Source organism: Chiloscyllium punctatum, chromosome 8 (genome assembly GCF_047496795.1).
Source record: "Chiloscyllium punctatum isolate Juve2018m chromosome 8, sChiPun1.3, whole genome shotgun sequence".
Classification (NCBI taxonomy): domain Eukaryota; kingdom Metazoa; phylum Chordata; class Chondrichthyes; order Orectolobiformes; family Hemiscylliidae; genus Chiloscyllium; species Chiloscyllium punctatum.
The window spans coordinates 49916043-49937266 of NC_092746.1; the positions used below are offsets into that span (position 1 = coordinate 49916043).

General features: G+C 41.4%; 1 protein-coding gene across 1 annotated transcript in view; it reads right to left on the reverse strand.

Annotated features, from left to right (window-relative positions):
• galnt12 (UDP-N-acetyl-alpha-D-galactosamine:polypeptide N-acetylgalactosaminyltransferase 12) overlaps nucleotides 1-21224 on the reverse strand; it is an 86186-nt gene that overhangs the window by 28982 nt on the left and 35980 nt on the right. Inside the window, exons 2-3 of the mRNA XM_072575498.1 lie at nucleotides 19350-19519; nucleotides 5739-5928 (exon numbers count right to left, since the gene is read on the reverse strand). Of these exons, the coding sequence (XP_072431599.1) occupies nucleotides 5739-5928; nucleotides 19350-19519 (360 nt within the window). The remainder of the gene's footprint in view (nucleotides 1-5738; nucleotides 5929-19349; nucleotides 19520-21224) is intronic.

Consider the following 21224-nt stretch of genomic DNA (forward strand, 5'->3'; position numbering starts at 1 on the left):
CACCAAATCCCACAAAAATTTATTGAATTAAAAAATGGGAACAAACTAACAAACACATGGACAGAATATAGGAAATTGAAGCATTAGAAAAGAGGTGTGAACTAAGACAGAACAGGAAGCACAACAGGAAAGGATAAACCAGGAAGGCAAAGACGAACAATCCAATTATCAAAAACATTAAATTAAATAGGAACAGAACATACATGAACACAAAACAGAAATTAAGATGGCAAATAATAGTTATACAGAATGGCAGATTGGATTTGGAACCCCACAAGGATCAGAAAAGGGACTACTGGTGTTTAATATTTATTTTAATGATTTAGATTTTATAATCAAAGTCACAATTTCTAAATTTGCAGAGAACAGCAACTTGATAGGAGTAATCAAGATTAAGGAGAACTGCAAAAAATTTTAGACAACGTTAAAAAAAAAAGAGAGGTTGGTAATGCAGCACTTGAGTCTTGCAAAAAAAAAATCCATGCTGCCAAAACTCTGTCTTGCACTCATTCGGACAGATGCATAATGCCAAACTTCGAAAGGAACAACAATTTATACAGCATGGAAGGAAGATGCTGATTGGTTGGCAAGCAGATTCAGAATGGTGGAAGTATTGCTGTGGAGAACGCATTGTGGAATGACTGTGCCGGAGGCTTTCATTTAATTCAAAATGGCAACATATAAAAGTCAAAGGGGAGTAATCCTCAGTGGGGTGAAGATGAACCAATCAGTCAGGGGGTACCATCATAGTCTGCTAAGGGGCTTGTCCGAATCCATAATTAGTTGCGGTTATTCTGTCAAGTCGAGGGAGTTTCCCATGGTCAGCCTGTAGGTCAAGCGCAACCAATCTGGGGATAAGATGTATGTTGGTCAGGGTGCTGTGTAGGACATTAGTCCAAGGGCTGAACTGTGGTCAATCAGGGCGGTCCTGTCAAGGGTGGGGTTGGGGGCGCACCATGGTCAATCCTGGCAGTTTGATCAACAATAGTCCAGGGCTTTTAAGTGGGGAGCTCGCAGAAAGTAAGCAACTGAAGTCTGGGGATGGGTATTCTCACAACAGAGAACAAAAAAATCAAAAGACCAAAGAAAATTACCGAACAAAAACAGGCCCTTCAAGCCTGCACCGATCCAGATTTCAGACCATAACTCGTAATACACATTTTTAGAAGTGAATGACTTGCAATGACTAAGACTAAAGCACTTAAAATTAGAATCTGAAGTTTCCATTTAACAAATATTGATGCACTGAACAATATTTCAGTTGCTACGTCCATATATGATGCGTGGGGATGGTCTTTGATTTTTTTTTGTGTGGGTGATAGTTAACTTGCAGATTGATTTACTACAGAATTATACTCCTGCAAAGTACCATGAAAATAATGATGTGAAACATACATTTGGAGAAGGTGACATACCCCAGAGCTCCTTATGGAGACATGACACTTTGTGAAGGCATAACAAGGTTAATTGCAATGGATGAGGGGACCCAGGACTTACTTTAATACAATTACATCATCCTTCAGATGTTGCTCATAGATCACCTGCTGACACATTTGACAAGACAATGCCATGGATGTGGTCCTTGTGGTCTTGCTTCAACTCCAAAAACAACGCAGAATATAACAGTAATTACAACTTGGTCACCAGTAAAAACAGCAGTAGCTGCTACACAATCTCCACAGGCAGCAGCAGTAAATATCCACAAAGGAGATGAAGGAGAATGAGGCCTACAGACCAAAGATTTCATGACTGTTATTATATCCTTCAACTCTATTAATCAGCACATACTTTGTGAAACAACAATGCCCTGGGTAATCACCAAACTATGCCATTTGCTGGAGCAGCTCTTGACCTTAGAAGGACTGACCCTAACCTGGTGACTGTCAATTCACAGCTGCCCTCAATTCCACTGCAACTGAAGCCTGTGTGGCATCATTCAATTTTTAACCTATAAATGAATCCAAACATATAACTGAGGCCATTTTCTCCAGATCATAGCATTTATATCTTTCTTCCCACAACAAGGAGAGTGAAAGCAGTCAGTTGGACCTTCCACCATCATGCACATTCCCCCAGTTGCAGGATATTATTGACTGCACACATGTTGCTGTATCACCAATAGCAAAGTCTTCCACTCTTTCAATGCATAAATTAAATGTGACTACTGATGCCAAAGTTTGGAGATCAGTGCCTGATATCTTCGGAACTGCCATGATGTGTAAATATTGGAGCGCTTGCAAGGTTCTAAGGCCATATAAGGATGGTTGCTGGGAAACGGACATGGCTCAAGACATCTTTACAAAACCCTCAGACTGACAGTGTGAAGATACGATGTTGCTCATGCTTCCCTATTGGGGAAAGTTGAGAGGGCTGGATTGCTCCAAAAGTCTTGCAGCATAGCCCAGAAAGGATGTCCGGCATCATTACAGTATGCTGAGCTCTTCATAATGGGAGCCAGCAAAGGGAGAAGCTTTCCTAGATGTAGACAGAATTGGAAATCAACAGTAATCATCCGAAGAGGAGAATCAGAACATTGACCAGGAGTGCTGCCAAAACAGCATGCCACAGTGATGCATCATTGAGTCAGAGATAACCTCACTGCAGGATGAATGAGCTGGGTTTGGACTCCGTTCAATTGTTTAATATTTTGTTGACAAGCAGCTCCTGTTAGTCAAGGACATGTAGACCTTGTTATTATTGCAGTCCTTGATCTTTTCAGGTGCTGAATAAATGTCTTGCTATCCATGTCAACACATATTTCTAACCTGTTTGTTCAGACATGATATGATACACAAGTGGTGCATATGGAACTTTATCCTTAGCCAAAGCCCACTGTCAATATATTCTACTGACCGTTAAGTAAAAATCAACAATGAACTGATATTGAATGATATTAAGGTTAGGTAGCTCCGAACATCAGTCTGGAAGCCATATCAGAGTACAGTGTAGTGACAGGTGGCATGACAAAAACAAGTAGCCACTGGACTGTTTTCTCAATTTACCATAAACATTCAGTTAGTCTAATGGAAGCCTTCTATACAATTGAACATTTTCTTGGAAATTATGTCTATAGGTTTTTGTTCAAAATAATTTTGGCCTTTGTTAAATACAATCAGCTTCACATAAATTAAATCAAAATCTGCCCATTTTTAAAAAGCCCAAATTCTGTAAATCAAAAATATCTGCCACACTTCATTACAATCCATGAAGTATTGTACCATGTTTCGGTACTTAAGTGAATAAGATAATCTGAGTGTAGCTGACCCTTTGGAGAGCTGTATGGTGCATCTGGATGCAGCAAGAGTGTATGGTCATACAAGAATATATCCCAAATTCTATAGCATTGACAACACACAGACTGCATTGATGCGTCATCAGCCATCCCTTCATTTGATACCCTCTACCTGTCAACCATCTATATACTCCATCTACTATCATGAGGTACCTGCACTCTTGGAAATGACAAGGGGTGAAGGTGCCATGATAGCTGCCAGGATACCATGCACACACTTGCAAAAAAACTCCAGTTAAACGTGGAGGAAGTGGAATCCCTTCATGTTCATAAATGCAAAGTCGCTCAGCTAGTACGGAGGAGGCTTCATAAATGCAGCCATTAACTTGTTGCATTAGAAAGAGTCCGATGATGGAGGTCAATCAAACTGTTGCTGACACCTATCAGCAGTGAGCTCAATTTAATCCAATAAATAATCAAATAAGGCATGTTTTACCTGTTTTATGCTACGATGCTCACCCGCTTGCAATATACCAATTAAGTCAGTCTATGCTTTTAAAGATCTTGAAACACAGACGTTCAACACCATCATCACTTCAGTAGGAACAGACAGTGCACACCCATAAAAAACTGAGGAGTGAGGTGTCTCTCCGGAAAGTTGCATAATTCTGCTATGAGTTGCCAAACTAAGCACAGCCACTAGTATTCTGTCACAACTATGGAGCTTTATTTTGTTGATACACCCCTTAGAAAGGGTATCGCCAACATGCCTCCCATTATAATAACAGGCTGTACTTGCATTGCTGCACCGTGATGCAAACCTCCACTTGAAGTAGCTCAGGTCTCTTATCCAGAAATGCCATTCTATCGCAGCAAATGCACTATAGCTGACTGGACTGCCTGCTCAACCAAACCAACCCCCGGAGATTCACTTCCCCCAACTAATCAAGTAGCTACAGATCAAACTTTCACCTTAATACCCTCAATGGCCATTGTGTGGCATTGCAGGAAGAACTCTGATCCCTTCCCCAATTACACATAACTCAAATACTCCTACTTCCATGTCTCACCACAGAGCTGCCACCATCTCACGTACTGGATTGCCAAACTTCCATTGCCAAATCTTAACTTACACCAAGGCCTGCTCTCCATCACCTCTCTGTGCTCACTCACCAACAGAAGCTCCTATTCAAGCAACATCTTTACTTTAAAATAATCATCCCTGATTTCAAATATCTCTTCAGCTTTCTCATCAGTGCAATCTCCTCCATCTCTACAGCCCTTCAAAATCTCTGCACTCAGCTAATTCTGACCTCATGCACATCCCCAATTGTATTTGCTCCACTATTTGTGGCTGAGCGCTTGCCTGTTTTCCAATTTCTGTAATGCACTCCTTGCATCTGTCCATCTCTTCACCACGCTATACTCCTGAAAACCTTTGTCCAGGATTCTGACCCAGTGAAACTGAATGAAAGATGATTATTTCCAAGCCAGGATGGTGAGTGGTGGATGCTGGTAGAGGAACCTGGAGGTTCCCAAGTACCTGCTGCAATTTTGACACCACAGGTTTTCAGTTTGTTGTTGTGCTTCAACTGGCTCTTTTCTATGATAAACTTATGGCCTGACAGTTTTAGGTGGGTTGCTGCTGAACAGATCACAGTAACTCCATCAAATTCTTTGGGAGGCTGAACTGCATTGGGAAGCAGACATGCCACTTGGAAATCTGGAAGTGCCTGCTTACCCAATCTGGTTTCATAGAGTCATCCAGCATAGAAACAGACCCTTCGGTCCAACTCTTCTATGCCAACCAGACATCGCAATCCAACCTACTCCCATATCCTTCTAAACCTGTCTTATTCATATACCCATCCAGATGCCTTTTAAATACTGAAATTATACTTGCCTCTACTGCTTCCTTTGGCAGCTCGTTTCATACATGCACCACCCTCTGTGTGAAAAGGTTACCCCTCAAGTCCCTTTTAAATCTTTCCCCTCTCACCTGAAATCTATGCCCTCTAGTTTTGGACCCCCCACACCCCCCACCGCCCCAGGAAAAAAGACTATAACTTTGCATGCCCCTCATGATTTTATAAATCTCTAAGGTCACCCCTCATCCTCCGATGCTGCAGAGGAAAAACATCTCAGCTTATTCAACCTCTCTCTATAACTCAAACCCTCCAGTCCCAGCAACATCCTTGCAAATTGGTCCACCAGCTAAACCCAATGTAAAGATAGCAATAATAAAAGAAAATTCAGATTCAGAAGTAACTTCACAACCCAAGTGTAGTAAGAATGCTGAACTCATCTCCAGTGAGACTGGTTGATTCAAATATCATGGATGCAATTACAAAGATAAATGAAAGAAGTACAGAGTTATGCTTAAGGAAAATTAGATGACAAAACAGAGATTGGATAGGAGTATAAACGCCAGCATGAACCAACTGACATTTGACAACATTGTGAACACTTTTATATGGGATAAATCAGAATTGAGATACCAACCTACCTTTCCAGTAGCGGTTCCAGCCAACCTATATGGCATTCACAATGGCAGTCCAAGAACGTCAAGACATCACCTGTCGCTATAGATGCGCCCAACAATCGTGCACGAACTAAACCTTCTCTCTTTCGTGCTCGTATCAACCGCACTTTGTGAAGAGTAGCCACGTAGTCTTCTAAAGGCTTTTTCAGGTGTTCTGGGAAAGCAAATAACAGGAAATTAAAAGCCAGATATTACAATAAAGGTTTCTGTTTTGGTGCAACTTTTCCAGAAAATTTTTCAAATGTATTGCACTACAAACTCACTACAGTAACACGATCGTTCTCAACTTTTTTTTTAAAGTTACTCTTCAACTGCAGCTTTAAATCAGATACATGGGATGTATGGGATGTAATAGGTCAGATTTCAGAGCAGCATGCAAATTCAGTGCATAGAGGAAAGAGGTACTTTTTGCTTGTTTTTTTTAGTTGATAGCTTGTAAACTCTGAGAATAAACAGAAACTCAGGATGAGGGGCCCAGCACAAAGCAAAGAGTGACATCACAGGAGGTGTGTCAGTTCATGGGTTGATAATAGATTAGAAATTACTTTCCAATTGCAGATAAAGACAGAAATACTTACAGATTACAAGATAAAATAACAGTAGGATTTTTATTAGAAAACAAATTAAGAACTGATAAAATAGAGATGCAGGGCCACATGATGTATTGTGCCTGCACATGGGGGCTAGTGGACCACACTGTAGTTCACAGTGACCACATCTGTAACAAGTGTCTACTGCTTGTGAAATTCAGCTCAAAGTTGATGAGCTGGAGTCTGAGCTTTGAACATTGCAACACATCAGGGAGGGGCAAGAGTTACCTTGATGCTGCACTGCAGGAGGCACTCACACCACTTAGATTAACTACCTTGAAGTCAGTCAGGGGTCAGGGACAGGATTGTGCGACTCAATGAGATAGGTTGTGGGATCCAGGAGATGGTGCTGAAAGCACCTCAGTCTTTGAGATCATCTAAAAGATTTGAGATTCTTGCACCTTGTATGGCTGAGAGCAGAGGCTGGAGGGAGGGGATGAGCAAAGCGACCACAGCACCATGGTAAAGGGAGGCATGCAAGAGAGGGCAAAAAGAGAAATGTAGTTGCAATCAGGATAGTACAGTCAGGGGAATAGACACTGTTCTGTGGCCAGGATTGAGAGTCCTCAAGCTGGATTTCCCTGTCTGGTGCCCTGGTTCAGGATTTGTCAACGGGGTCGCAGAGGAACTCTGAATGGGAAGGGACTATCCAGTTGTTGTGGTCCATATAGGTACCAATGACATAGGTAGAAAGAGGAAGGAGGTTCTGCTGAAGTAGTATGAGCAGCTAGAGACTAAATCAAAAAGCAGAACCAAAAAATGTAATTATCTCCAGATTACTATCAGAGACTCAAGTTAGTTAGCATGGGGTCAACAAAATTAAAGAGGTAAATATATGGCTCAAGGATTGGTGCAATAGAAATTGGTTCAAAACTCCTGCCCCCATGTGCAGGCACAATACATCATGTGGCCCTGCATCTCTATTTTATCAGTTCTTAATTTGTTCAAGACTTTGGCACCAGTATTGCAGAAGGAGGGAATTGTTCTGACAGGACATGTTCCACCTGAATCATGCTGGGACCAGAATCCTTGCAAATCACAAAACAAGAGCTGTCATAGGTAAAGGAGAAGGTAGGATTGCAGGTTGGTGACAAGTTGATTTTTGATTGCAGCTTAAAGAATACTGAGTGGCCTGGATAGAGTGAATGTGGAGATGTTTCCAAAAGCACAGTCTCAAAGTGAAGATGACCCTTTAGAGGTGAAATGAGGAGCTACTTCTTCTGCCAGAGGATGGTTGATCTATAGAACTCATTGCTGCAGAAGGCTGTGGAGGCCAAGTCAGAGTGTATTTGAGAGAGAGGTAGATAGGCTCATGGTGAGTAAGGGGATCAAGGGTTACAGGGAGAAGGCAGAAAAATGGGTTTGAGAAACATATCAGCCACGAACGAATAGCACAGTAGCCTCAATTAGCCGAATGGCCTAATCCTGCTTCTATATCTTACTGTCTGTGTGTCCGAAAAAAGAAAGTGACAGAATGTATGAATGTCAGATTGTACCAAGGAACCATGCAAGTGCAGGGAGATTAGATGATAGAATAAACATTTGGAAAAAGATAGATAACTGACAGATGAAATCACATTAAATGAATAGATCTCATAGCTATTACAGAAACATAGTTACTAGGAGATCAAAACTGGGAACATAATATTCAGGAATATTTGACCTTTCAGAAAGGCTTGGGGATGGAAAAGGTGCTGGGATAGCACTGTTAAGAAATGAAACGAGGACAGTTGCGAGAGGTGATGCAGGCCCAGATGATGTGGAGTCCATTGGAGTAGAGGTAAAAATCAGCAAGGGACAGACAACTATGTGAGGATCATTGTCTAAACCCTTGAACACTGAAGGACACGCTATAAATCAACAGATTGTCGGAGCACGTAAAAAGAATAGAGCAAAAACGATGGGTGATTTTAATCTTAATGCTTAATGGGTTAATCAAATCGGAAAAGGTAGCCATGACAATGAATTCAAAGAGTGCATTTGAAAGTTTTCTAAAGCATTACACCATGGAGTCAGCCAGGGACAGGCCACCCTGGATCTGCTAATGGGTAATGACTCCTGCACAAAACACAAAGCTAGCACACAGCTGCAGCAGGCACTGAAGAATGTTTAATGGGAGTTCGAGTATAAGAGTAAGGAGGTCTTTCAGCAACCATACAATATGCTGGTGAGACCACTTCTGGAGTATTGAGCACAGTTTTGGTCCCCTCATTTAATTGGCAGCAATTTAGAGAAGGTTCATGGTGATGATCACTGGACTGAAGGGATTGTCTTACGAACAAAGGTTGGAACTCAACTTACTGGAGTTTAGAAGAATGAGATTAACTAGGGGTGTTTTACAAAGTTTTCATTGAAACATATAGGATTCTTAATGAGCTTGACAGGGTAAATGCTGAGAGGATGTTTTCCTTCATGGGAGAGTCTAAGATCAGAGGACATTGATGCCCCTTCATGCTGAGACAATTTAAGACTCAGTTGATGAGGAATTTCTTCTTTCAGAAGGTTCAGTGTCTTGGAACACCTTGCCACAGACAGCTTTGAGGGCACAGCTCTTGTGTATATTTAAGGCCGAGATAAATAGATTCTTGATCAGTGTGGGAATCAAGGGTTATGGGGAAAGGGCAGGAAAGTGGACGCTAGGAATGTTAGATCAGCCATCATCCTATTGAATGGCAGAGCAGGCTCAAGGAGCCAAACAACCTATTCCTATTCCCGTTCCTGTGTCTTATGGTTGAACAAACTTATATTCTCACATATGGCACAAGAACATGGCTTTGTCAGCTCTGAAACTGATGGCAAACTAACTAAACAACCACAGACTTGGCAAGATTCTAAGTAAGGTTTCAGCAAGCTGCATATGCCAGATAGAAAACACTAAATGATTTAATTACAACACACTGAACAACCATAAACTTTTATTTGCACATGATGAGTTTAAACATTAATATAATAATGTTTGAGAGAAGTGGAAAAGCACACACAATTTGGAGCTCACTGAGCCTTGTCAAAGCAACATTGGCAGTTGCTATAATCATAGTGTAATGTCTGGGCAACTGCCACTGGTGACTCATGGTTGGGTTAAATGCTAACACCAATCTTCCTTTCTATGCTGCTCAGTCATCTTTAGTGGAGGAATAACCATGAATAAGACACAGCAGAAGAGGTTGCCTCTGCTCCTTGGTATATTATACAATAGGTAACAAGACAGAATACATGAACTCAAATAAATTAACTATCGCAAATAAAAATAGAAAACATGTGCCTTCATCAGGAGACATGTCAGTGTCCAATAACTCTGAACTGCCCTCAGATTCCATATGGCAGTAATTATATATCAGATTGTGATGCCACGTTAGTGCCCTTTTTTGGAGCCAGAGACATTGATTTACGTCCCATCGCATCACGTTCCTGGAAAGGTTAATTTAAAGATATCCACGTCCAAACAGTCAGAGCTTCAACATAGTCATGATACAGTTAAAATATGGCTATTACAATATACAACAACAACAACAACAACAATAGCAATAGAGACTCCAACCATCAACCCTTGAGATTCAAAACCATCACAATCGCTGAATAGCACTGACCTAAAATTGATCTGGACAACGAATACTGTGGCATCAACAGTAAGTCAAAGAGTAGGACCTCTGCAGTTGTAACGTTAAAAGATTAGATTGCACTCTTTCTCTAGACATTAATGCAATGTTAAAGGGCTAAACTGTACTGTTTTTGAGTGGGAGTGACATTCACGCATGAATGTGGATGACTCCCACTTCATTTGGCCAGCCATTTACTACTACTGCCCTGCTAATATCAAATTAAAACTCATTCGATCCCTTCCATTCAGAAATGTTTTCCTAGCCATCCCCCTATCTCGGGCATATCACACCTACATAGTCCCTATGATTAGGGAATTTACATTTACATTATCTCGGAGAATGACCTCATCCTACCATTGTACCTGGGGTACCATGTGATTATGGGGGAGTGGCCAGAGGTCCTGGAAACATTACCAACTGACCTGTATTAATGGGATGTGCTTTCTTTGTTCAAGGACTCTTTTGACTCTATTTTACCCACCTGTGAGGAGGTCAAAGGGGGGCCACACAGCTTGAACAGGCTTTAATAAACTTTAACTGTTTGCAGAAGTTGGTGTGTGTAAATTGCACCTCGTGTGTGAGACACCTCGGGAAAAGAACCTAACGCAGTAACTATATTAATTCACTTCCTGATTCTGAAAGCCTATGTTTCTGCAAGGTACAGTCAGGAGCAAGACTCCACTTGCTTGAACGGCGACAGCTCCATCAACAGTTAAGAAGCTCATCATGTAAAGTAGCTTGCTTGACTGTCACCCTATTCTAGATCTTCAACACGCACTCCTTCCACCACCGATAGACACTGGCAGCAAAATATACAAGATGGACTGCAAAACTCTCCAAGGTTCGACGGACAGCACCCTCACACCGACAACCTCGACCACCCAGAAGGGCAAAAGATGCATCCAAACATCACTTCTGCAGTACCCATCTCTTCCCTCTTCTTCACCCCCATCCCCCACTCCTCCAAGCTCGCATCTTGATTTGGTGCTAGGCTGATTCAAAATCCTAGAATTCCCTTTCTGAAGTGTCCACCTGCAAACCACAAGTACTACAATATTTCAAGACAACAGTTCACTATCACATTCTAATGGGTAACAAATGCTGGCCAACTAGGAAAGTCCACATCACACAAAAGAAAATAGAATCTTTCCTATTTCGTCAGACTGTAAAACTGAAGTATGGATGCCAGCCAAGCTTTTTGAGCAATACCATCAAATGTTTTATGGCCATCAGGGGACACTCCAAATGAACAATCTAAGCAACCAATTCGTAGAACAATTGATCGGCTTCTTCACCAAACAGCGCTCTCAAGGTGCACGTTGAGAAGAAAACTGTACCACAAACACTAGAATTACTACTCAATTGATGGAAAACACAGAATAAAGCAGCTTTTCAGGATTAGGTTAAAGTATTTAGATAACAATGACAGCCATTTAAAGCTCAAACATAAAAGCATTTGTCATTGTTGTAAAAGCACAAGTAACATTTGCTTATCTATTAAGGAATTGTGGTTTGAGATTTCTGAACCTTGTGCTCTGATCAATTAGCTCCAAAAGAAAACACATCTGAATATCAGAGCACTTTTCACAACAAGTCAGAACATAAAATAGCAATAACAACAAATAGCTTGTTGCATATAGACTGGGAAATGGTCATAAATTAAATATTGATTTGTAAAGGTATTATTACTGAAGCTTCTCTTCTTAAAAAAAACCCCAAGGAGGAACAATAAGAATAAAATGAAAACAAAATGCTTCGGATGCTCAATGGCATGATTATCTTTTGCTACGCATACTTCACAAAACAAAGTCGTCTAAATATCTGATGATTTGTAAAGTAATCGGCCTGTGACTTCCAGCAACAAAAGTTAAGCTTTTTGTTTTCTACAAAAACACTTTATAACATTTACTTAAGAAATAATCTTTTAAGTTTTAAAAATGGGTCAATCAAGGAATAATATGCAGTGACACAAAGTAAATCCATGCCAATATTGTAAATTAGTGTGTCAGGAGCTTGCGCATGATTAAAAAAATGTTTTTCTGTCCAAGTTTTTTGTATATTCCTCCTTATGCAATATAATTCACAGTGATTCAGTGCAACAACCTAAAACTTCAGGCAATACAGACCGTAAAGATCACAGAAAATGGAATATATACTTGCCCTACAAAATCCATCCAAACAAGTTCATATTAAAGCATTTGTAACCAGAATCTCCAAGAGAACAATCAATTTAGACCTCCTCCTGAGGTCCCCAGCATGGCAGATTCCAATCTTCAGCGAATCGTTCTTTTTGTTATTCATCCTTGGGATGTGGAGACCACTTCCTGGACCTGCATTTATTAGCCATACTCAATTAGTCTTCAAATGAGAATCTTGCTAGGCCATTTCATATGGAAGTTAAAAGTCAATCAGGTTACTGAGAGTCCAGATTCACATGCAGGCCATACCAGTAGGTTTGGCTGACAACCTTCCCTGAAGGACATGGGTGAACCAGACAGATTTTTACAATAATTGACAATGGCTGCTACATCATTATCAGACTCGCTTTTAAATTTGATGTTTTTCAGTTGACTTTGAATTTCACCGTGCCATCGTGGGATTCCAATGCAAATCCCCAGAATATTAGATTACTCATTCACTAACATTTCCAGTGCACCACCAATTGAAAGTTGTCAGGACATTCCCACAAAAGTACTAAAAGTTTGTGACCCCAGCCAAACTGCTCCAACATGGCATCTATCTAGAAACTTGGAAAACTTTCCAGTTATGTCCTGACCACAAAAGGCAGGACAAATTAATCCAGCTAATTATCACTCGAACAGTCTACTCCAGATCATAAACAAGAAGAAATAATTGACAGTACCATCAGGAAGCTTTTCTTGAATAATGGCTGGCTTACTGACATTGATTAGCATTCTATCACAGCTACTCAGTTCCTGGCCTCATTACCACCTTGGCTAAAACATGGGCAGAAGAGATGAAATCCAGTGATGAAGTAACAATCTTTGACATCAAGGTAATATTTGATCAAGTGTGACACCAAGAAGCCTTCACAAAAATAAAGTCAATAGGAATCAGGGACAGGATTTCCCACTATCTGGAGTTATGCCTCGTACAAAGGTAAATAGAGAAATCTCGATTATCCGAATACCAATTATCCAAAAATTGGATTATCCAAAGGAGATCTCGCGGTCCCGATGGAAACATTACATAAAAGGCATGTTTCCAACAATGATCGCGTCTTTTGTTTACAGTGATTAAACAGGCATAGTCTCCAAATGACTGACCTCCCGCCCTCTCTCTCCCTCCACACTTTTCCTGCAATTCTATACAAGGGCGTACCCTAAACCTCCCTTCCCCAAATAGTCTTTCCAACATTGTCCTGTACAAGTGAAGGTGGAACCTGTCAAAACATTGCAGTACAAATTTGTGGGGCTGTAGCTGCTTGTGCGTGTGCTATTTGGAGACTTATCCCCACAAAGGCAGCAACTGCAGCATTCTGTTGTTGGTGTCCAGTCCAGCTGCCCCAGAGAGGGGGCGGGTGTGTACGGGGTTGGGGGGCGGAGGGGGGCAGTGTTAGATGGGTTTGGGGATGGGGTGCAGTGTTGGGGGCAGGAGGCAACATTAGGTGGGGTTGAGGGCAGAGTGCAGTGTTGGGGTTGGTGGCAGTGTTAGACGGGGTTGGGGGTGGGGGGAGGTGTTGCACAGGGTTGGGGGTGTGGTTTTAGGGGGACAGGGGCAGTGTTGCATGGGGTTGGTGGGTGGGGCAGGGGGGTGGTGTTGCACGGTGTGGGGGGGGCGGGGTTGGGGACAGGGGAGGGTGTTGTATGGTGTTGGAGGTGGTGGGGCGGTGTCTGACGGCGTCAGGGGTGGGGCCTCATGTGCTGCATGCTGCTGCAGTATCCTGAACGAGGAGCAGACTTTAAAAACACGGAGCCCTAAAGGAAAGGCATTTAATTGATTATCCAAATGAAAACATGCCCACCCATCACATTCGGAAAATCGAGGTTCCCCTGTAGTTGTGACTGTTGGAGGTCAGTCATCTCAACCTTGGGACATCACTGCAGCAGTTCGAGAGGATAGTGTCCTAGTCCCAATTAGCATTAGTTTGTTAAGATAAATGACCTTCCTTTCTTAAGAGGGGAGATTTGCTGTGATTGCAAAATATTAAATACCAGCTACAACTCTTCAGATACAAAAGCTGTCCAGGCCCACATACAGCAAGATCTGTATAACATCCATTCTTGGGCTAATATGTGACTTATAGTATTCATGTCATACAAATGCCAAGCAATGACCACCTTCAAATCGATCAGGTCTGACCATCTTCAGCTGATTCATCAATCGCCTTCCCCCCTCATCAAAAATGTCAGAAGTGGGATTGTTTGCTGATGATTGTCCAACGTTCAACACCATTACTGACTGCTCAGATACCGAAAAGTCCATATTCAGCAAAAGCTGAGTAAAATTCAGGCTTAGGTGGCTAAATGGCAAGTCAGGTGATCTCCGCAGCCATATTCTTGTATTTCTTCAGTTTTAAACCATTTTAGTCTCAGGTGTTATCATCAGATGATGGAATCAAAAATTGACAATATATACCATGCCAATAATGTAACTAAAAAATAATATTCATGACAAACAATACTTCCTTTACCAGGATTTGAAAGAGCAACATTGTTGCTTTTTATACAGAAGCCACGCCTGTGGAACGTTTAAAATGACACTAAATTGCAAACATGAGTTTTCAGTTCTGACAAGTCAGATTGGACTCAAAAGTTAATTCGGTTTCTCTCTCCATTGATGTTAAAAACACAAAATGGTAAATATTTACAGGCTACCAAGTAAAACACCACCATGATTTATTTTTAAAAATAAAATTGAGAAGTAATTAAAATAAGAAATCTCAGGCCAGGGAGATGTGTTGCATCTGCATGATGTGGGGGTTGGTGGACCCCACTGTGGTTCATATTGACCACATCTGGAGCAACTATTGGCTGCTTGAGGAATTCCAACTTAGAATTGATGTGACAGAGTCTAAGTTTTGAGTACTGCCATACATCAGGGAGGGGAAAGAGTTTCCTGGACATTGCCTCCTGAATCAAGCACACCCTTTAGATTAACTACCTCAAATTCAGTGGTCAGGGACAGGATGGTGTGATTAGCAATGAGACAGGTAGAGAGAACAGGGAGGTAGTGCAGAAGGACCTTCAGTCCTTGAGCTTATCTTACAGGTTTGATTAGATTCCCTACCCAGTATGGGAAAAGGCCCTTTGGCCCAACAAGTGCAGACCAACCCTCTGTAAAGTAACCCACCCAGACCCATTCCCCTACCCTACCCAGATTTACCCCTGACTAATGCACCTAATACTATGGGCTATTTATCATGGCCTGCAAATTTTTGGATTGTGGGAGGAAATCAGAGCACCTGGAGGAAACCCACACAGACACGGGGAGAATGTGCAAACTCCACACAGACAGTCACCCAAGGCAGGTATTGAACCCCGGTCCCTGGTGCTGTGACGCAGTGTTAAACACTGAGCCACCGTGCTGCCCTCAGCGTTTGAGATTCTTGCTCCGTGTGAATGAGAGTGGGGGCTGTAGGGAAGATGAGCAAACTAACTATAGCATCATGGGAAAGGGAGCCATTCAAAAGGGGGCAATAAAAGAGAAATGAAGTTACCATCAGGGATAGTACAGTCAGGGGAATAGACACGGTTCTCTGTGGTTAGGACCTAGAGCCCCAAAGGTTGCGTTGTCTGCCTGGTGTCCAGGTTCAGGATGTGATGTTGCCGGGAATGGAGTGTTTCAGACATATAAAAAAAACTGGAAAGGCTGGGACTTATTTCACTGAAGCACAGAAGGTTGAGGGGTTACCTTATCGAGGTTTACAAAACCATGAAAGGCACAGAATGTGAATGACATGGGTCTTTTCCCTAAGGTGGGGGAAGTTAAAACTACGGGGCATGTTTTATAAAAAAGTGAGAGGAGAAAGATTTAAAAAGGACGTGAGGGGCAACTTTTTTCTTTACAGAGTGAGTGATTCACATGTGGAATGAACCGCCAGAGAGAAGTGGTGGCTGCAGGTACAGTTACAACATTGAAAAGTTCCTGAGCAGCAAAGGTTTGGAGGGATATGGGCCAAACACAGGCAGGTGGGATTAGTTTAGTTTGAGAACATGGTTGGTTTGGACTGGTTAGAACAAAGGGTCTGTTTCCATGCTGTAAGACCTCATCTCATCTGTGCTGCAGATGAACATGGAGTAAGAGTGGAAGGATCCAATTGTTATGGTCCATGAAGATACCAATGATACAGTACAAAGAGGAAAGAAGTTCTGTTGAGTGAATATAAAAGCAGTCAGTAGCTAAGTGAAAAAGCAGAACCAAAATGAAGAAAAGCTCTGGATTACTACCTGAGCAACAAGCAAACTAGCACAGAGTCAACAAGGTTACAGAGGTAAATACACGACTCAAATATGGGGGTGTGAGAAACGGGTTCAAATTCATGGGACATTGACACCAGTATGGGGGAAGGAGGGAGTTCTTCTAATGGGATGGGCTCCACCTGAATCATGCTGGGACCAGAGACCTGGCGAATCACAGAACTAGAGCTGTGGATAGGGCTTTAAAACAAATAGTGGGGGAGTGGGTTCAGTTACATGGAAAATTAAGGAAAAAGGTAAGGGATGGAGTGCTCAGGAAATGTTTTTAAAGTTTCTAGAACAACTAATAGAGCAGAGAGCACGGAAAATATCATGAATCTAACTTCAGGCACAGAAGGTAAGGGGACAACTATGAGAAGGGGTGGTTAGTCAATGCAGGACTGAAGGTGTTCTGCTTGAATGCATGCAATATGTGAAATAAAGTGAGCTTGTAGCACAAATTGAAATCGGCAGATACAATCATGTGGATATCACAGCTATGTTACAACTACAGGATCACTGCTTGGAACGAAATATCCAAGGGTGCGCACCCTATCAAAAGGACAAACAGGTGGACAGAGAGGGAGTGACTGCCTTCTTAGTAAGAAATGAAATTAAATCAATTGCAAGAAGTGATATTGTGTCAGAAGATGTAGAGTCTGTATGGGTAGAGTTGAAGAACCACTTAAGAAAAAAAGACCCTGATGGAAGTTGTTTACATGCCTCATAACAGTAGTCAGGATGTTGGCAGAAAATAAAATCAGGAGATAAAAAAGCAACTACAAAATGCACTAGATTGGAGAGAGGCAGAAGACATGAAATGATAGGCCAACTAGCATGGCCTCAGTTGCTGCTTAGATTTTACAGTCCGTTATAAAGGATGAGATTATGGAGTGCTTTTAAGTCCTTGGCTTTGTCAAGGGGAGGTCATGCCTAACAAATCTGTTAGGATTCTTTTAAGTGGAAACAAGCAAATTAGTCAAAGAATAGCCAGTGGACGTGATCTATTGGGATTTCCGGAAGACGTTTGATAACGTGTAACACGGGCTGCTAAATAAGAGCCCATGATGTTCAGGACAAGATACTGGTATAGATAGAAGATCGGCTGACTGGCAAAAGGCAGAGAGTGGGGTTAAAGGGGTCTTTATCGGGATGATAGCAGGTGACTGGTAGAGTTCCGTAAGGGTCAGTGTTGGGGTCACAACTTTTCACGTTGTGCATTAACAATCTAGATGAAGGAACTAACAGCATCATTGATGGGTTTGCAGATGGCAAAAAACAGGTGGAGGAACATGCAGTGTTGAGTTCGTAGGAAGACTACAGAAGGATTTGGACAAACTAAAAGAATGGGAAAGTAGTGGCAAACGGAATACAGATGAAGTGTGGTGTATGAGTTTTGGTAGGAAGAAGAGAGACATAAACTAAACAGGTAAAAGCTTTGGCAATCTGAAGCACAAAGGCAGTCCGAGTTCAGATTCCCTTAGGTTCAGCTAGCAGGTACGAAGGCAAATGCAACACTAACATTCATTCCAAGAGGGTAAGAATGCTGAGGTTCTAAAATGCTCTAGTCAGATTGTATATAAAATACTAAGAGCATTTTTGGGCCCCATATCTAAGGAACAATATGCCAGTGTTTGAGAGCGTCCAGAGGAGGTTTATAACAATGATCCCAGAAATGAAGGGCTTGTCGTGAGAGGAGTGATTGGAGAATCTGGGTTTGTACTCGAAGTTTATAAGGATAGGTAAGGATCTGATTTAAACTTACAGAACACTGGATAGATGTTTCCACTAGTAGGGGAGATTGTGACCCAAGAGCACAGCCTCGGAGTGAAAGGACAATCCTTTAGAACAGCGATGAAGAGGAATTTCTTCAGCCAGAGGGTGGTTAATCTGTTGAACTCACTGCCGCAAAGGGTTGTGGAGGCCAAGTCATTGAGGGCATTTAAGACAGCTAGATAGGTTCTTGATTGCTAACAGAATCAAGGGTTATGGGAAGAACGCAGGAAAATGGGATTGAAAAATATATCAGAGTCAAGAGAGTGGTGCTAGCAAAGCACAGCAGGTCAGGCAGCATCCGAGGAGCAGAAGAATCGACATTTCTGGCTTAAGCCCTTCATCAGGAATTCCTGATGAAGGGCATACCCGAAACATCAATTCTCCTGCTCCTTGGATGCTACCTGACCGGCTGTGCTTTTCCAGAACCACTCTCTCGACTCTGATCTCCAGCATCTGCAGTTCTCACTTTCTCCTAGTTGAAAAATATACCAGCCATGATTGAACAGAGGAGCAGACTCAACAGGCTGTAATGGCCTAATTCTGCCCCTAGGGTCTTATGCTGCCAGACCTTTTGAGTTTCTCCAGTGCTTTCTGTTTATACTTATGCTTGAAGGAGTTGCACAAACATGCATAAAAATAACATTCATTTCAGAAGCAAAAATAACAGAAAAACTACGGAAAATAATTTATCAATACTTACAACTGAATAAACAAAATGTACATAGAAGCAAATTATTTCTAATATCACCATTTGGACAAATACTTTCTTGATTTTTGGATTATATACAAGACTAAATGACATGGCGAGAAAAAAGAACTCAAGTTCCATTCCACCTTTCAATTAGTACTGAGCACATACCTCTAATATAGTTTCTTGAATGGATTCCTTCACAAATAGGACTCAAACCTTTGCACACTAAAATCTCTTCGTAAGGGATGCATTCCCATAGAATGTCAAAATTGATGATTTTCAAAGAGCAAAATTACCCAACTACATTTGCACAGTGCAGATTTACCCTCAGAAAGCTGTGCAAGGGCAAACGAGTCCTAGTGGATTAAAAGATACCCAGTATGAATTGCACATACGAGCAAATTGGTGATAGGCAACATACAAATGTTGTGCGACTTTACTGTATCTGGAAAAGAAATACTGTATCAGGAAATGAATGCAATTGACAAGATTGTATCTACCTCGGTCACTGTAATCATCCACAAGGATGAGGTCCTTTAACAGAATATCAGGTGAAGTATCAAGAACACTGTGGACCGTCCTCAGGAGTGTTGACCAGGCCTCATTATAAAACGCTATTACCACTGAAGTGGTAGGAAGGTTTCGATAATCGTACTTTTTCTCTCCACACCTATAATGTAAACATTAAAAACAGTATCATGTATATTTGCAGTTGAATTACAACATATTGCATACATTTGGCACATTCATTGCATTTACTTTACACAATGTGAACATTTTGAAAAGCAAGTATTCTCCCAGTAAAAACTTGTTACCATGCACTCTGTGAGACACAGAGCTCACACACTTCAATAATTGCAATCCGAGACAAAACCTGAATCAGTCGTGTCCTTTATTTTACTCTTGCAAGAGGGTGAGATGTCCAGTGTCTATAAGGCAAGGGATGTACACACCCCAAATTCAATTAATACACAATATTTAAAGAATTTGGTTTCTTTTGTTTTACATTGCTCCTCCCCTGTTTACATCTTCCACTTCCCTAAGACCGGCACCCATTACTCCTGTTTATCTCTTGCCTTGTCTGTGACAAAATGCTTATTTCTGGCCTCACCACGCCGTTTGACCTCATCCCGCTGTAGGTCATTGTTAGACATATTCTTTCTTCATCATTATCTACTCCCTCCATCTGTACCTTCCCCTACCATACTGATCCTTATGACCCTTTTAATTGGGGCTTGTTCCTCTGTCTCTGTAAAAGTGGGAAACAGATGTTTATACCTACTGTTTGTACAGGCGTATCTAGCTTAACTTCCTCCCCTCACAGCAACTTATCTATTCGTCTGTAATATCTACCATTGTTTTGCAGTCACGTTTCATTCTGGCATACAATTTTAGCTAATACAAAAACAATTATGTATTTCCTCCACATAGTTTCCATTCTTGTTGACTCAGCTCTTGGCTAAAACAATTACACACTGGTGAGAGTTCATTTACTTTGTATAAGTAAATGGAATTGCAGAAGTAACACTATTTTTCCCACATCCCACAACCCCTTTCCAAAAAGAAGTGTGAAATACTTCAATATTCTTTGAATATTTTTGGCTGAAAGAAATCTGTTCAAGTGTAATCGCTAAACAATAATACCTTAATAACCCTGAAGACAATTTAAAGGAATTCACAATTGTGAGCGCATTATCATTTTCATTCAGTCATTTCTACTTATTTCTGTACCAATTTATTGCATGCAAACTGAACTCAGATGATTCTTAAAATTGCAATGACGTGATGTGTGAACTCATTGTCTCAAGTAATAGTCCTGGCATCAGAATATATAACCACTCAGCTACCATACATTCAAGCACAATTTTTAAAAAATCTTAAGCTATTTTATCCCAAATGTAATTGAGCCAAACAAAAATTAAATTTTGTCCTGCCTTAATTTAGTGCTCTGGATTTTGTGCACACTGCTGGTACTGAAGAAATCTGTGAAATATATTATGCTACTTATATTTCCCAATGTCTACCTTAGTTCTGGAGCCAGCTTAAAAGGATCTCTGCAATCATACCTCTTTGAAGTCATTGAATAGGTTAAGCAGCCAGGGAGAAAGTGAGGACTGCAGATGCTGGAGATCAAAGTTGAAAAGTGTGGTGCTGGAAAAGCACAGCAGGTCAGGCAGCATCTGAGGAGCAGGAAAGTTGACTTTTCAGGCATAAGCCCTTCAGGAATGAAGGGGGGTTTATGCCCCAAACGTCAACTGTCTTGCTTCACGGATGCTGCCTGACCTGCTATGCTTTTCCAGTGCCACACCTTTTGGCGAGGTTAAGCAGCCAGTCACATTGAATAATCCACACAAAGAACAAAACTTGAGGTAACG